Source organism: Anser brachyrhynchus (genome assembly GCF_964034855.1).
Source record: "Anser brachyrhynchus genome assembly, chromosome: 1".
In the NCBI taxonomy this organism is placed as follows: Eukaryota; Metazoa; Chordata; class Aves; order Anseriformes; family Anatidae; genus Anser; species Anser brachyrhynchus.
The window spans coordinates 149,680,823-149,697,558 of NC_137694.1; the positions used below are offsets into that span (position 1 = coordinate 149,680,823).

Genomic DNA, 16,736 nt, shown 5'->3' on the forward strand with positions numbered 1-16,736 from the left:
CACCTTTTTGAGTGTCTTATTGATTTAAACAACACGAAGTCTGCTTTGAGATTGCTTATGGCGTTTTGTCACGCCCTAGTAGCACCAGCAAGCAGCACAGCAGTGATGGACTAGTGTTTAAGAACACAGGTATTTTATTTCTTTCCTCCACATTTATTTCACTAAAAAAAAAAATAAAATTAATTCAAAATTAAATGACGGATTGAGAAGAGATTTAAGGGACTAACACTTGCCTAAAAAAAAGAATAATGATATAAACAACCGAATTAGCAGCTGGTGTTGGATTTTATCCGGTATCTCCACCAGGGTCTGAGATAAGCCAAAACCTAAAATTTCCAAACTGGAAGGAGCTGAAGTGAACTGTTGAGGAAAGAAACAGGAATGTGCCGACTAAGATAAAAATTACGAGAAGATAAACATAACTCATTCCTCTTTTTAATGTGAGTTCACTCAGTTCTTAAGGAGAAAAAGCACCCACATGTTAACCAGGAGGTAAAACGTGAAAAGCTGGGCTGCACCCAGACAAGCTCCCTCAAGACATCAAGCCACCGGACTCAGCTGACAAAGTTGGCAAAATGAATTCAGAGAAAATGAGCAGTGACTAGCAATACGTGTATTTAAGGAGCAGTAATGCTATTACAGATCCCTGCTGCAAACTGGCTTGAGCCGGGGTTCACTGAGTCATTTTGTAACGAAAAGGGGCAGATGGGGCTGAAGACGGAGTTTAAAATCAGCACCAAAACAAGACCAGGAGGAGGCAGGATTTTTAAAGCAATGAGCAAATTCTCCCTTAAAATCAGCTATTACTATATACTGGACATCTCTTTCACAGCACAAGGTGGACATCACGAAAACAGCAATTAAGGAGCACAGCAGCAAGGCTGAGCTGTTCGCCTCGAGCGAGAAAGGGGGTTGTTGATAAAAGAGAACAAGTCCTCAGACCGTGTTTATTGCTTAGGTCTTGTCCTTTCCAGATGCTTCCTTTGTGTCAGCATCGAAAGACCTTAACAGGGTCTTGACTTGCCAAAAGCCACTTGAAGATGGGGACTCATGCAGGCATGCTGAGGCCACAGTTATGATCTGCCGACAGCAACAGATCCCTGCTCCTTGAGGCCGGGCTCACCACCATGAGCATTCACGCACCTAGAGCTAACTGTGCCTGCCTGCCAAAGCCCCCCCAGAAGCGACCACCACCCCTTTCCCTACTAAAGCCCACTCCTAGGCACAGACACTAAGCAAAGAAGCGCGGTAAGGCCGTAAAACCAGCATTAAAAATTAGCTGCATGTCACAGAGGCTTCAGGCCTTTCGAAAACCCGAGGTATAAATAATATCGGGCAGCAGCAAAGAGAGACACTTTGGTCACAGCAAGGCATAATACAATAGTCGTATATAATTCCTGCGCTACAGCCGGGACAAATGGGGACCATTAAGGTCAACAATTTATGGAGCTTTGTTTCTGCTGGTTTCTCGTGTGAACAATAAACTAATCTGTCTGCATTAAACAGTAGGACAGTGGACAGCTGTCATTTTCTGATCTCTGTATCCTAATGGGTTACCTTAGTAACAGCCTTAAGCTGTCTGTTGCCATGGTGAACGAGGTCCATAATTGCTGCAACAGCCCTGGAGGTGTCAAAGTCATCTGCAAATGCAGCCTTCACGTTTACTTTTGTGTTGGCTAGCCTTCAAGAAGAAAAAAGGTAACGTTTAAGATAAGACAAACAAGATGCCAGCAGTACACTGAAGCCATCAGCTAGTCAGGAGGAGTCATCGGAAGGACACTCATTTCCTCCTGAGCTGCTCCGGGAGGGGAGATGCTATGCTGATCAGGAGGGAACACATTTTTCGGTTGCAAAGGGAAAAAACTTGACGCCCGTCAGAACCCAAAGCGCTACATCCGTTCAATAAATACATCATTAATCACAGGAACCAACGGCGGAGCAATGCTCGCCTTCGTCATTTAAAAACAGATGGAAAGCTGGCTTGATATTAAGCGCGTTAGCGGTTTTGCTAAGTCCTTTATTCTAGCAGCCTGCTCTTCACGCTGAGGGCACGTTTCTCTTCCAAAGCCATGTCACACGCGTTGCTCCAGCGCTTAGCAGGAGAGCTGGGTCGGGTCGGGTCGGGTCAGGTAGGAGTCCCGTTGGCAGGATCCGGCCCCAATGCAGGCTCTGCTTCCCCGTTTCCTCGGATAGCTGAATTCCAGCTCCGTGACCCCGCTACAGGCTGAGATAAAGGTCTGGTGGAAAAGCCAAGCCTGCCTCACGCAGCCTGCGCTCGTCGTCGCAGGAGCGCTGCCCAGCGGGGCCGCTTGGCAGGGGAGGGTGAGCAGAGCAGAGGCAATAAACAGCAAGCTGCGAACAACTGCTGGCAGCTTTCTGTTGTACAAAGCTAGATGAACTGAGTATTGATAGCCACTGACACGGGGATGCTGCTCCACAATAAAGCCGCAGGAGCAGAGTTACCTGGGGAGCCTCAAGCTGTCGTAGTACCTCTGGGGATCGCCTCAACCCTGTTTTGCCTGTTTCTGAGTGGTTTTGCCTGGAATACCTGCCTCTCAGATATCGAATGGCTGCTACACTAAATCCATTCACCCAAAGCTATTGCCTGTGATTTTTCCCTTCTCCGTTCAACACCTATCACTTTCCAAAAATAAGAACTTTACATTTAGTGATACACACGATTTGCCCTCTCTTACGTCCTCCACTGACACTCTATTTTGACTTCCTTACGTGCCTCACACCTCTAAGCCTTATCTCTCACCAGCAAGTCCCCTGCTGCCTCCAGCTGAAGGACAGCTTCAGCTGCCCAATATCACGAGTAGCTAATTCAAACCCCCCCCCCCTCCTCGTGACATGCTCCGGTGCTCCCTGTGAGACACAGTGAGACACAGTTGGTACAGCCACGAGCTCTTCAATACGACCGTGCACGCACCACCAAGAAACTGTCTCTCACTTCATCTTCCCCTCTGATCGCACGCCTCAAAGCGGCTTGTACACATGGTGTTTCCGAGCATTCGCTGCTTCTCCTACCCTAAATCCAGAGCACCACGCTCCTCAGGTTTACACCCAACACCATCCACATCTCCGGGTTCGAGCAAGCTGCTCTAGCGGAAGGTGTCTGTGCCCATGGCAGGGGGCTGGAACTAGGTGATCCTTAAGGGTCCCTTCCAACCCAAATCACTCTGTGATTCTGGAAGATGATCTAATTTTTGTGAGGGGCTCCAAAAGAGATTCTCCTCATCACTGTCAGGGTCCCAGCAAACAGAACTTCTTCTTTCCCTGTGAAATCTCTCCTGACCAGTTTCTGAGTAACCCTTCTCTCCTTCACACCAGCCTGTAAGCCAGTTTCACTACAACCTCGTGTACCCAAGGTGTATTACTTTCCAGTTGTCTTCTTTCTTCTTCAGTCACTAACACACAGTTCTTATGTCCTGGGTAGCTTTGCAACCTCAGACATATATTTGCACCTCCTGACTGATGTAGAAGGAAAAGCTGCTTATATTAGGTCAGGCACACTAGATAAATAACATGATTGTACAAATACAATGAACTAAGTATAGCAGACTGTGAGGAAAAACAGCTGGCTAAAAAAATAAGAAAAAAAAAGCTAGCTTCGGTGAGGGTAGCAGGGAAGACAGCTTCCCAGTTCTTCTTCTTTAACAGAACTCAGTATGTTACAAAGTTCAGCCCTCCGAGCCTGTCAGCAATTTGCAAATTATTGCTCACATAATGACAATCTCTAGACACAGGAAGCACACTTACCTTTCCCACAGTATGTCTTCTCTAACGGGGTCACATACCAGCTGTCCTTTCATATAAGCATTTGCATCTCTAATAAACGAGGAGATTGCCTGGAGAAGGTGCTTTGCATCATTCATGGTCTCGTCACTGAATTCTACTGCTAAGAAAAAAAAAAACAAACCAACAAGCGTTGTGATATGGAGGATGTTGCTGTCATACACAGGCACGATACTCTGAGCCACAGTCGTTCCGGGAACAAAAGTTTGTTGTTACTTGTCAGAGCAAACTTTTCGTAATTGCACATTTAATTAGCAACTCTGGTTTTCAAGCGCACTAGGTGAATTAGATCAACATAAAAGACGATCATTATATATGACAACATGTAACCTACTGGAAAGGCTTTAGACTGTTCTGAAAATTGTTTGGAAGCTCACTGAAGCAACACCTACTTGATTTAAAGTTCTTTTGTCAGTATTGAATCTTTCTGCCTGGTTATTAATCTAACGCGTTTGGATGGCACGTACTTCTAATAGTCCCCCCAGATTAAAGCTGGGAGAACATACCTTATCTCCCCCTGAATTTTGTTCCTATTTTAATTTATATACTTAATTTAGGTAGACACATTCTGTCTTTGCAGACCTCCAAAGATGCCTAACCCTCACCAATGACTGAGGAATACAGGCACTTACTGCTAAGGGACCGTATCACCAGCACCTACACATCTAGAGGCACCCAGCGTTTTGCAGTCTAGGTCTGCACTAGGTAACTTCACCGAGGGCAGAAGCCAGATGTGAGCCCTGATCTCAGGGCCATTACCATAAATCCCAAAGAAGCCTAGCTGTTTAAACAGACTTTCTGCAGGATTTGTCCCAGGGTAACTGAGGCGTTAGTCTGGACTGTATTTGTCAGGTTTTCCACTTGTGTGTAATTAAAAATCTGCATTCCTGACTCGGTAACATTGGTTTTAAAATTAAGCTTTACTAAGCTTTTAAAAAGACTGATGTAGTGACTTTTAGAAAACCGTGAGATATCGAAGGAGATCATTTATATCCACTAAGATTACTCAACTGATTACCCTGGTTACAGGGCCTCCGAGAGGAATACTTGATGAAAGTTTATTCTGATGAAGCTTTGATTAAAGCCATTCTTCTCCACTGATTCAGGGCATTCTTCTAACCCGCCACGTGCTGCAAATGCACCACAGGGCTCACACACTGCTCGAGCAGCTCTCCATCTACCCCTTCCCTCCTTGCCACGGAAACCATCACTGCTAAGTGCAGAATAACAGAGTGTTTGCTGTTAGCACTGACGATTCGAGACCCGAACGAGGAAAATGTTTCAGTTCATTCAAGTACAGAAAATCTCTGAGCCTGTTCCGGAGACAAGCAGAGGGTTTTTAGGGTAAATGTATCACAGACCACAAAAAGGCCCGCTCTGAGCACAAGATCTACCTAAACTACAGCACCAAAGGACTATCTCTGGAATATCCAGGGAAACTGCAGAGTACCGAACGTGTGCTTGATAGCCTCAGAATGAAAAAACCAGTAAGTAGGGCAGAGAGGCTAGGGATCAGCGATTACAGCACCGGCAGTGGCGGCAGCAGACCACGCTGTTCTTCTGTTGCACGTCTTATTTTTCCCTAACACACCGCTCAGCACTTCGTGTGCACAGAAGCAGACACACAGGGGTAAGCGGGAGTCAGAAAGCACAGGTGGCAATGCCATCCAGCATTTGCAGTCTGATCTCTTCCAGCAGAGGAGCAAACTCCAGCCTGCCACTGCTGCAGTACCCAAGCACAGAGGGAGATGACTAGCATCTGTCATGCCTCATTTCTCAGGCTTTATTTTCAAACCTGTTTCTCTGGTCATGTCTTCCTGGCTGTGTGCTCCTACTGTTAAGTAGCACCGATGTCTAGAGCCTGTGGTGACCTGCCCCCAGCCCCAGGCAACGCAGCCCCCTCTTTGCAGAGGAGCTTTATCCTAGTGGACAGCACCTCCACGCTTCCAGACGAGAAGAGCCATCAGACACTGGCCTCACCTAAGCGTTCCTGAAGGCCTTTTATGGGCTCAATCCGACGAGCACATTAACGCTGCCCAACTCTCCAAGCTGATATCCCAGCAAGGATAACGCGTTCTCCTCCCAAGGCTGGGATGGCAGGAATCGTCACCAACAGGCTCAGGCTGCAGAAAGCTTTTTAGGAACAAACAGAAGGCGCTTGGGATCTCACCTCCGGGAAGCAGGCAGCAAGGAGAAATGCAGTAGTCATCTCTGAACTGATCTCTGACGGCACGGGCACGCCCTGACTCACTGCACAGTGAGTGCCTGACTCTGCCCGTCTATCCGACACGGGTCCTGCAGTCAGCACCGCATCCTGCCTCATCATGTGGCAGTGCTGCACGCCCTCCGGCAACTCCTATCTGCAGAGTGGCTCACTGGCATTGTATCCATACAACACCACCGCTTCCTTTCAGCCAAGACACCTAGATTTGCACAGGCAGCCCTGTTTTTTACCATGGGAATATATTTAACCTAAAAATAAGGCAAAGAATCACCACGTCCTTCTCAGGTCAGTTCGAAGGCAGCCAGCTCAGGAGCAGCACAGAGGGGTGTGCAGGCATCCTGCAGGACTGTCCATGCCATCCCTCACCTCTGAGGCAACTAAGGCAACCCAGCCTCTCAGCTCTTGTTTCTAGAACAAACAGAGGTATGACAAAGCTGTAGGTGCCAGCCTTTTTACTTCATCCTTTGTTTTATTCACCCCAGGCTCCCACGTGCCCCCAGCTGCAGCCAGAGTGCCACTCAAGTGTGCACAATTTATTTCCTCTGCCCACAGAGGCCCAGAGGAAACAGCCAGGCAGGCTGCTGTCCCCACAGCAGTAGCACCCCGCAGGCAGGGGCTGATCCTCTTGCAACCCCCCCACCAGCATTCGCTCCTCCACTCCTACAGTGGTGGAGGCTGGCAGCTACAAACCAGCACGCTCTTATTATCCCACACTTCCAAGTATTTCAGGAATATGCAGCCTTCCTGATGTCTTTGACTGCCATGGAAAAGCAAGGCTCCACCAAGCATGCAGCTCCTGCAAGCAGCCAGAGGTATTAATGAGCAAAAAGATTTCCCAGTCCAGTAACTGCCTGCCTGTGAGGATGCACAGCGTGTTACACATTAGCAAAGCCACAGAGCCTTCACCACGTCAGTTCTCCCAGTCCTACTGCTCGGTGTGCTTTATTTGAGGCATCTGGAGGCTGGCTTAAATAACACAGCAGGTGTTTCGGTGTGCTCCAGCATCTCAGCGCAGTACCAGGAGTGCTGACAAATCACATTACCCAACAGCAGCCATGGAGCTACCATCCACTTTTGGAAGATACCAATAAACTGGTAACAACGCTATCCGTACGAAAACCTCTTCTGGTTAACAGCAGCACCTGCCTGATGGAAACACTCTGGTGTAGAGAGAGGGAAGCCAGCGAAATTCCCCCGCAGCTTTCCCTGCCAGCAGCTCCTGCCAGCTTACCGCGATCATCAGCTCATCAAGCGTTCGTCCAAGTGAGCTGCACTGCACTGAATGCCGAGCAACTCCATGGGACAAAAGTAAAATAAAAATAAAAAATTATTAGGGATAAGCCCTTGTCATACCCTAGAGGAATAGAAGGCAAAACCCTACCTGCATGTGTCTCTAAAAACAGTTGGTTGTGACTGAAATGTAACTGGCTGCCACAGATGCAAATCAAGAGGTGGAGGTAATTCATTAATTGAAAGCGTAATTAATTCAGAGTTGTAATTAACCTCAGTTCAGGAAGGTATTTAGACAAACAGTTAAGTGCTGCCCTCGGTAAAGATGCCTTTCTAAATGTCAGCCCAAGAGCAACCCCACGGAGCACAGCGAACCTTCCCGCGTAGGGTGGGAGCTGCGAGGCACGGCAGGAGGAACCCGCTCCTCTGCGCCACCAGATCCCCGCTCTGGGAGGTGTGTGCGAAGAGCCAGGCGTACCTCTTCCTTACCTGAGCTGTACCTGCTGCGCAGACAAAACATCCTGAATTGATCCGATGAAAACTTCTTCAGAAAATCCTAAACTCCACCCACAAAAAGACAGCTTTAGTATTACACCAGATAATTTCTTTATCTGTTGTTCAATTCTCTTACGCTAGTTTTACAGCATATTTCAGACAAACTGACATTACAAATAACCTTTGATCTTTAAGTTAGGATTAAAACTTTAAATTAGAAAAGTGCTTTAAAGTCTAAACTAAATAAAATCTAATTCCATACACATATAATGTGTATATATACATAGAATATACAAATATACATATAATGTCAATCACAAATATAAAACACTGAAAAATACTTTGTTATGATGATCAAACATACATTGAATAAAGACCTGTGGGGGGGAAAAAAAATTACTAGACTAAGAGAGGGATACAATCCTACAGGAAAGGACAACTCCTAAGTTTTGTAAAGTTTATGACAAACAAAAACTTCTCAAAGAAGAAAATGAGTGTACCTTTTCTGGAGGACTAGCTTATGAAGGAAAACATGGGAGTGAACAAAAAGCTTTTAAAAAAAAATCACTGGAATTTATCTATGCTAGTTGTGAGACCTCATTAATTTCACCCTACTAATCTAGCTTTAAAAATAATTTACTACCCCGACAAAGAACTATTTAAGTGCCTGGAAGGGACACGGATAAAACATTCAATCACTTGACAGCTCTGCTCTCAGCGAGAAGGTTGAACAAGGTGGCAGATTAACTGAACATCACATTCCTGGCTTTTTTTTTTTTCTTTTTCTCCAATTTGCAAATTGGTGATAGTAAGTTTGTAACACTGAAGTACCACTGAAATAGAAAATCGTAAGGTGAAGTCAGTACAAGAAGAAAACACGGGAAGTGTCATTTGCTTAAAGATGCACATTTTGGAATTTAGCTTCTGCTGCCAGACTAAACCAGCCTGAACACTGAAGGTAGCGAAATGTCAGCAATATGCAGTCTCTCAAGTGAAAATAGAAATAATTGAGGCAATCAGTGCAAGCTAAATCAAGAAACAGATTGTGAAACTAAATGGTTTTTTTTTTTTTTTGGAAATAAACTTAACTCATAACTTTATGTACTCAGTGTTCCCAGAAGCTTTATGCTAATATACAGAAGGAAAACAATGTCAGTAAAGCAAGGAAATAAATTCTACTGAGGAAAACTTTGAATTTGGGAAGGGGTCATCCAAATTGCAGAAATCAGTTCTGTATTGCATTAAAAACAGAGCACGGAGAAAGAAAGTACCCGTAAATCTTTCAAAGCGGGTTGCTTGGCAGTGCATTATCGCCACGCACTTGATTTTGGAGGTCAGAATTAATAGCCATTATATATGAAAAAAGAAAAAAAAACACGCACAGAAAAGGGAACAAGGGGGAAGAAAAATAGCGCAGCTGGACTGAGAGCATCCAGCACGGCTGCAGGAAAGGAGAGCCATGCCTCAGTGGCTGCCAGGAATGTGCTCCCGCGCTCCTCTGCCACCCGAGACAAAGGAAAAGCCGCCGGCACCATCCGAGGCCGTGAATTTTTCAGAGCACAGGCACAGAGCTCCGCACAGGGCTTAGCGTCCAGGATGCAGAAAGACTGTATGGGAAGAAATCTGGCTCGCTGGACTGAAAGTTACTTGCCGGAGAGGATTAACATTTGCTAGCCATGTCTAATCGCAGAAATTAGAGGAAGAAACCCACGAGGAAAGAGAGAAGGCCCTGAATGTTTTGCTGCTGAGCATATCGCTGCTGGCTACAGAGAAATTTCTGTTTGCCTCCTGCACAACACTTTTCTCCGTACAAAGAAGTGTCACTGGAAAAATGCAGGGGAGCATTTCTATACATTTTTCTGTTGTGTGCACTGCATTAATAGCCATTCCTCCACCCTGCCTACAACATCTGCTTGGACTCAGGAAACTGCTGTGAAAACCGTGAGCGATGGATAATTTTCCTAAGGGAGGTGAGGCTTAACTGTATACACACGAGACAAGACCAGGAGAATTCAGAATAAAGCAGAACTCCTTTTAAAAGGACTGTAATTAGTCTTCCAAGAGGGCAGAGGGGAACATAAGTGCTGAAGCAGCCTCTCAAGCTTTGTCTCAAGGAAGAAAATTACCCGCTTCGAACAATAGGTGTCAGCCATCGCTGGAGCTGAGATGGTGTTAAGTACAGCGTATCACCAACACGATGACACAAACCCTGCTCTGCGCTACGCCGCAAACTTTGGCTCAACCCCTTTGTGGACCTTCAGGGAGGAATGAAGAGGATCCACAAGTTACTGACTCACTGAACTGCTTCTGGCGAATGGTTCCTTCTCTCTGACACGGTAAAACAGGACGTATTCGTGCAGCTTGGAGGTATTAAAAGACAATGGTCTGTGCACATCAGCAAGAAGGTGACAGTAAAAAAAATGAAATAAAATAAAGGAGAAGAAAAGAGACCATTATGATAGTGTAGTTGCAGAATACCTGATAAATTACTGAGAAAATGCTGAGACTATTTCCCTTTTCGCCTAAAGCAGGCCAAGGAAAAATATCCACCCTTGCCTAAGTCCCAAACTCATACACGATAAGATGAGTGTACAGAAGAGAACCCGTTACTGCGACGCAGATTTCTGGTACTAGGCACAAACGCTGCTCCTACAAACACTCTCAGCTCAGTGAGACCCAAGTTATGAACAATCCCTGAGTCACAGCTGGTTTCCTGCGTCCAAACAGAGAATAACAGGTACATCTGCATTAGAAAAACACTCTGCTTCACTTCTTTCACTGCAGTACAAGCAAATGCTCATGTGTTTTCTCAAAAGAAGGCTGTGAGTAATATTTACGTGTTACATACATACATCTCTTCAGTTCACAAAAATAGATTACCTTAATTGTTATGTAGTTTTTTAATGACTTGGACATTTTTTCTTGACTTCCTTTAATGTGCAAATGCCCTAGAAAAAAAAAAAAGAAAGAATTGGGATAAGTTAGTATGCTTCTCAATGGGCAGTGAATGAGAGAAAGCTCTGACACTGGAGTCTCAGGAGGCAGCATACGCTGAGATGGACGTGCGCCAACCATCTCAATGCAACGTGTAAATTATTGTTCAAAAGCTTGGTCACACCATCCTCGACATGGGCTGGGTGAATTCTAAAACAGAAGAAAACGTTATTCAAAAAAGAACCACTCTAGGAGCAGAGACATAAGGAAAAAAAAAATAAGGAAAAAACAAAAAGTCTTCCTTAACCAAGTTGATAATGAATTGATTAAAAAAAAAAACAACAACAAGTAAGCAAGCATTTTTCAGTCTTCACAGAAAAGTATTTTACCTGTTAAACTAGACTTTCCAGAAATATGTTAAGACTTTTAAAGATCATCCAAATATCCTGCAATACAATGTTAATGAAACCCAAACAATTTTCTGTATGTACTATGTGCTACTAATTTTTTTTTAATCCAAAAGTTTATGGTGTTAATCCAAAATACCTCAAGTGTAAAGTTTTCTGTGCATCCCCTATTCTGAAACTCGATCTACCAAAAGTTTGGAAAGAGTTGGTTGCCAGAATGGATTAGACAGGATAAGGAAGACTCTCAGATCTGAGGATCTGTTTTCTGAAGTTGGATTTTAAGAGATACCATAAAGCAAGCCAAAGCTTTTGAAAGGCAACTGGTAGATTTTGCTGCTCAGAAGTAACTTTCTGAAAAAGCCGTCTGTGTTTCTTCTGAATACTTATGCCAAAAAATCTGACAGGAGCTTAAAGTCACAGGGAAGAGTTAGTGAGGAGTACTGTATATGGGAAATAAAGTCACTGGCACTATCTGGGAGTATGCTCGCTTGAAGTGGGGCTAGTGAAGGCAGTGGGGAGAGTCCAAGGCGGCCATCCAGACCTTCTCCCCACATGCCGAGTCCCCCTTCACAGCTCTCAGCTGTGCCACACCAAGCACACGTGGCTGTTAACCACAGCCCCTGTGGTGTGGCATCTCTAGAGCACTCCAGGCAGCAAGGCGTGTGTCTGCGTGGCACCAGGAGTTGCATGCTAATGCTGCTCACAGTGCAGCTTCTTCACACGGGGCATGCCTCCCAGCAGCGTCCGTGCAGGTCCTCCACCAGGACTCGTTCCTTTCCTGCTGCCTTGGGGAGCTGATGAGGTAGAAGAAAAATAACAGGGGGATTTAGGTGGTAAGGAAACTCGTCAGGCTGCTCAGCTGAACCCTGCTCCTAGCAGGGCTAACTTCGAAGCCAGATCATGCTCAAAATTGCCCAAGTTCTGCTTGAAGAAAGGGATTCATTTGTCTGCTCGCTGATGTGATGTTTACAGAAGCCTACTCCTCACTGTGGTCTGTTGCAAGGTGAATTTACTACCTATCAAAGGTCCCGCATTTCACCAGACTTTGGGAGAGCAAGAAAAAGAAAGGGGGGAGGAAGTTACAGCCATGATGCCTAATTTGAATTAGTTTATTTTAATATGTAATCTCTAAGCAAAAATACAGCTTTCAATAGCTGCACGGACCTTCCACTTACAGGGTCGTGGCACAAGAAAAAGGAAGTAAAGATCTCCATCACACTTAGGAGAGTAAGCAGAGCTTGGCTTCAGGATAAAGTTCTGCCAAGGCAATGCAGAAGATAAAGCTGTATGCTCCTGGACCTTGTCTGCACTAGCCACACCACCACCACTGATAGAAGACATCAATTATTCAGAGCCAGAGGGATGCTGAACACAGAGGCAATAAAACGCTACTCAGCATCATTTCAGAAATGTAGTTAAAAGCTTTAATTGGCTTCTCCTATTAATAGAGTAATCCTGTAAGTTACCAAGCACCCACAACTAACACAGTTTTCAGACACTCTGTTAACTGCAGAGCCCAGCACTTAACCCTACTCAGATGCAGATTTTTAAGCGTGAACTTTCCTTATTCTTTAATACCCCACCAGCAACCTTGCACTCTTCCAGATTCAGCAGGTCAGCGCTACCCGATGCCTCGGGGTGCTCCTCCAGGTGGACACACCACATGCAATTATGGCTCCGTTTTCACAGATGGTGGAAGAGGTTTCAATTCCTGCAAAGCAGCCCAGTCTGATGCTGGAATTTTGCATCACTCTGCACAGCGCTGCTCTGCCGCCCTGCCGGGAGCCTTCTCCCTTCTGCAAGGGGACAAAATTCCCACCCACTCTTCTGGAGAGAAAAGCAGTCCTCTTGGGCCTGGTGAATGAGAAGCGTCTGGTTTCACCTCCTAGCTCTTTCTGACAGTGGTTCAAGTCGGTGGGGATTCTCCAGGAGCCGCCTCCAGTCCTACCTCCACCACCCGCACGTTTAAGTTTGCACAGCACCCTTTCAAGGGTAGCAAAGAATCGAGAGATGTATGGATCCAGAACCAGCTACAACAAAAATCTACAATTAAATAAAAATCTCATTTTCATGATGTTTAGTCCTGACTGCTATCAGGTGAGGCCGTTTCCACTGCCGTGTAGTTAAATTCCTGGCCCTAAATAAAAACATGCAGACTGCCAGAAACACTGGACACTTGTAGCTCTAACAACCACAGTAAACCTCCCATACACAAACCTTTGTCAGGGGAAAAGGAACAGGCTGGGTACACTTATTTATTTATTTTGCTTTTGTAAAGCTGCCTAAATATTGACTGACTTAACTGTAGGCAGCCTAATTTCAAGCAATTTGGCCATGTTGCCTTAATAAGGTACAGGTAACACCTGAATTTGAAATAATACTCCTCTTCAAGAGCTTCAGCACTTAGAATGATTTCATTAAAGAAATCACAAAATATAAGGATTTTCATAACTTTGGCTTGGCGCTCTTCCCAGAGCACAAGTAGTCTAAAAATAAAGTCCTTATAAGAAGATTTATCCCCAGTGCAGGGATTTTCTTCCTCTAATGGGGATTGCTTCTCCAATTCTGAGCCTGCTGAAATTCTGAAGTCTGTTACCAGAATAAATTGTTTCTGAAGCTGATTCATTTGCCCTAAATAATTCACGTTATCGTCCTCCAGCAAAATTTTTTGAATTAATGAATGTAATCTGTCAGCTCCTAGAGAACCTCAGCACTCAAACTGCCCTTGGAATCAAGGTATTTTTTTTTTCCTTTTCTTGAGAAAAGAAATCTTGAATCCTCTTTATTTGCTCAGTTTCAAAGAATATTTCCCCTATAGTTTTGACTCCAAGCTAGAGAACTCAGATTACTGTTTTTTTTTTTTCCAGAAGGCTCCAGCTGGCAGTAACCAGTGTACTGTCTATCTCATTGGAAACGCAGAGAATTTCCCAGCACTTCAGGAGTAAAGCGTACCCTGGAGGATGCACCAGCCTCTGGACAGTTTCTGTTGACTTGTAACAGCCTCTACATTGAGAACTGAAACTAGAATTCGGTATTAACCCTGAACAGTACAAATACATAAAGGCCTCAGTAATTCCCAGAGTGTACCACAGCTCTAGCTCAAACAAGCAGCTGATAGCGTTCAACAAGAGATCTTGCACAAAGTATTGTTCAGCAAGAAGAAAGTCAGGTTCAATCAGCAGTCTGTTGCCTTCAGTTCTCCGGAGACCATCCAGCACCACTACAACTACAATAGGAAGAACAAACTTCAGTTTCTACCAGAAGGACGCTGCCAGTCCCATCACATAATGGCATTGTTCACAGCATCGTACAGCACAGCCTTCACTGAAGCATTATTGTGTAAGGCAGCAGTTCTACATAACGGCAATATCACAAAGCTGAAGACCAAGCGAGTAAAAGACACTTTGCTATCTCAAAAGTCAAAAGTCAAGCGCAGGCAGCAAGGTCACTTCTAGGGGAAAGAGATGCAGAGGTCTGCGGCATCTATGGGCTACACCAAGACCAAGTCACTCACCCAGCAGCAACCTCTTTGGTCACGCCTGAGCAGACTAGACCAAAGTGTCTGACTCAGTCTTCAGCATTAACCTTGCATCTCTTACTCATCGCTCAACATACTGCTGCTGGAGGATTTAAAAAAAAACAACAAAACAAACAACAAAAACCCACAAGCTTCTCAGAAGAATTTAAATAGTTACAGGTAAGTGAATCATGCATTCAAAGCTTCCAGTTCATTGCAGCAGAGCATCTGCTTGTTAGGTTTCTCCCACATTTCAAAACATCCCAGCTTAGATGTTTCTCTACAGGGTCACAACTGTGAGCTTTGTTGGCTCATCGGTTCGGGCATCTTAGCCTTCTCTCCATTCTTATCTTCCAGTAGTATGGAGTCTTTTTGTAAGAGAAGAGCTTTACCCTGTATTTATAATTACAGGCTATTTTACTCAGCATTCTACTGAAAACTTTCTTTTAAGCCCACAGGCAACTGGTGCTGAGAGATGATGGAGAACTGAACTGGTTTATTCCAGTTTCAAAGCTTTAAAAACAGTATGATCAGCTACCTGTCACCTTCACTCACCTACCTTCAGATACTGAGGGTTCTATCTCAAAGACAGCAGGAATTTCTATTTTTAGGAGGACATACAGAAAAGATCAATTATTTTCACCCTCTTCCAGCAGGACTGTCACAGCCAAAGTAAAATTTGAAAAGAAACCATCATCATAACCAATACCCTCACATTTTGCAGAAATCAAGTGAAAGGAGATGAGATTCTACAGGAAGAACTCTTCTTTCCACATTTTTAATTAGGAATAAACACTGTACATAGATAAACGTACACACTGATATTATTTGGAAGTTTCCCCAGATGATATTTAGTATTTCACTGTAACCACTTTATAAAGGCATTCGTTCTACCGCTTCAAAATTCACTCATTTATGTTTCTTCTTTTAGTGAGGACAGAACTTGGTCACTGCAGTACAGCATCCGTTTGTAAGGTTTCCTTCACTTTTCATGCCATACAATGACAAACCTTAAAAAAATTAAAGAAAACAAAACCCCTGATACTTGTACAGGCCTCTCAGGTGATTGACATTTTACTTACCGGAATGCAAAAAATAATTCCCCCACTGCTCGCACTGATGATACACCTCGCACTGAGCAATTTCATTTTCATGATGAGGAAACGCGAGATCTATTCCCCCAGAATGGATGTCCAGTTGCTTTCCAAACACTGCGCTGTAACAATAATTCCCTGATCAGTAAGTAGAACACCACAAAAGGTTTTTGTAAAAGAAATGCAGAAAATAATAAGATGAAACATCATCAATATAAATACATTATTGAATGATTACAGTTTCAGAGGAGGATTTTACACAGATCTTAATACCAAAATTGCAGCAGGACCTGCGTGGACAGGACCATACCTGCCTGCTATTAATCTTCCTTAGTATAAGCAATTATTTTTCTAGTTTAGATTAAAGAACGGCAAGCAGGACATCTTTCCTTGTTCTGCTATGGTATCAGCATCAGACAGCTTCCTTCATCTACAGACAAAAGTTCAGTGATGAACATTTCTTCAAATTTGGTGTTCCTATGCTTTATCTTGTACCTTTTCTGTAAGAATTCAGGCAATACCGTCCACAGTTATGATAGAAAATGCTTAGTCCTATCCTGTTATAATGTCAAAAGAAAATGCCTAATTTTCTTTTGAGGCTAAAAAGCCTCAGGAGTCAAGGCTCCTAAAATGTATCCACTGCTTCATTAAGTCCCTGCTAGGTCATGTTGGGCAAGCTGATAACTTTATTTTGCCCGCCTCTTACATGGACAATACTTACCAGCTCACAGGGAAGTAAATCAATGCTAACTGCACAGAAACTGCAGACGCTCAAGTTGGGGAAGACACAATGTCTATGCAAGTAGAAAATGAAAGACAAGCTACGTATGCGTGCACTTTTGAACACACGCAGTCTCTCCTTACGTCCCATTAACAAGTTGGTCCTGGTTGGATGCTAAGATTTTTGTCCCTTCTTGGGACACAACACCCTGGCTCACGATGGCACTGCAGTACTAGCTCACAGAACCACAGACCGGCTGAGGCTGGAAGGGACCTCTGGAGGCCGTCTGCTCCAGCAAAAGGAACAGCACCCAGCG

At 44.5% G+C, this 16,736-nt stretch overlaps 1 protein-coding gene and 1 long non-coding RNA gene across 6 annotated transcripts in view; both read right to left on the minus strand.

Moving 5' to 3' along the window:
• CARS2 (cysteinyl-tRNA synthetase 2, mitochondrial) overlaps window positions 1-16,736 on the minus strand; it is a 36,962-nt gene that overhangs the window by 7,010 nt on the left and 13,216 nt on the right. For 4 of the 5 annotated variants that reach the window (XM_080605240.1, XM_080605241.1, XM_080605237.1 and 1 more), the window contains 5 exons: window positions 15,688-15,821; window positions 10,628-10,695; window positions 7,742-7,808; window positions 3,763-3,901; window positions 1,558-1,681 (listed from right to left, as the gene is read on the minus strand). In XM_080605240.1, coding sequence (XP_080461366.1) covers window positions 1,558-1,681; window positions 3,763-3,901; window positions 7,742-7,808; window positions 10,628-10,695; window positions 15,688-15,821 — 532 coding nt within the window. The remainder of the gene's footprint in view (window positions 1-1,557; window positions 1,682-3,762; window positions 3,902-7,741; window positions 7,809-10,627; window positions 10,696-15,687; window positions 15,822-16,736) is intronic. The other variant, XM_080605238.1, reaches the window with a different exon arrangement.
• Window positions 4,175-7,735, minus strand: LOC308200158. Its single transcript, XR_013955291.1, has 2 exons — window positions 7,254-7,735; window positions 4,175-7,168 (listed from the first exon to the last, which is right to left on the minus strand). It is a non-coding gene; the product is annotated as an uncharacterized lncRNA (long non-coding RNA).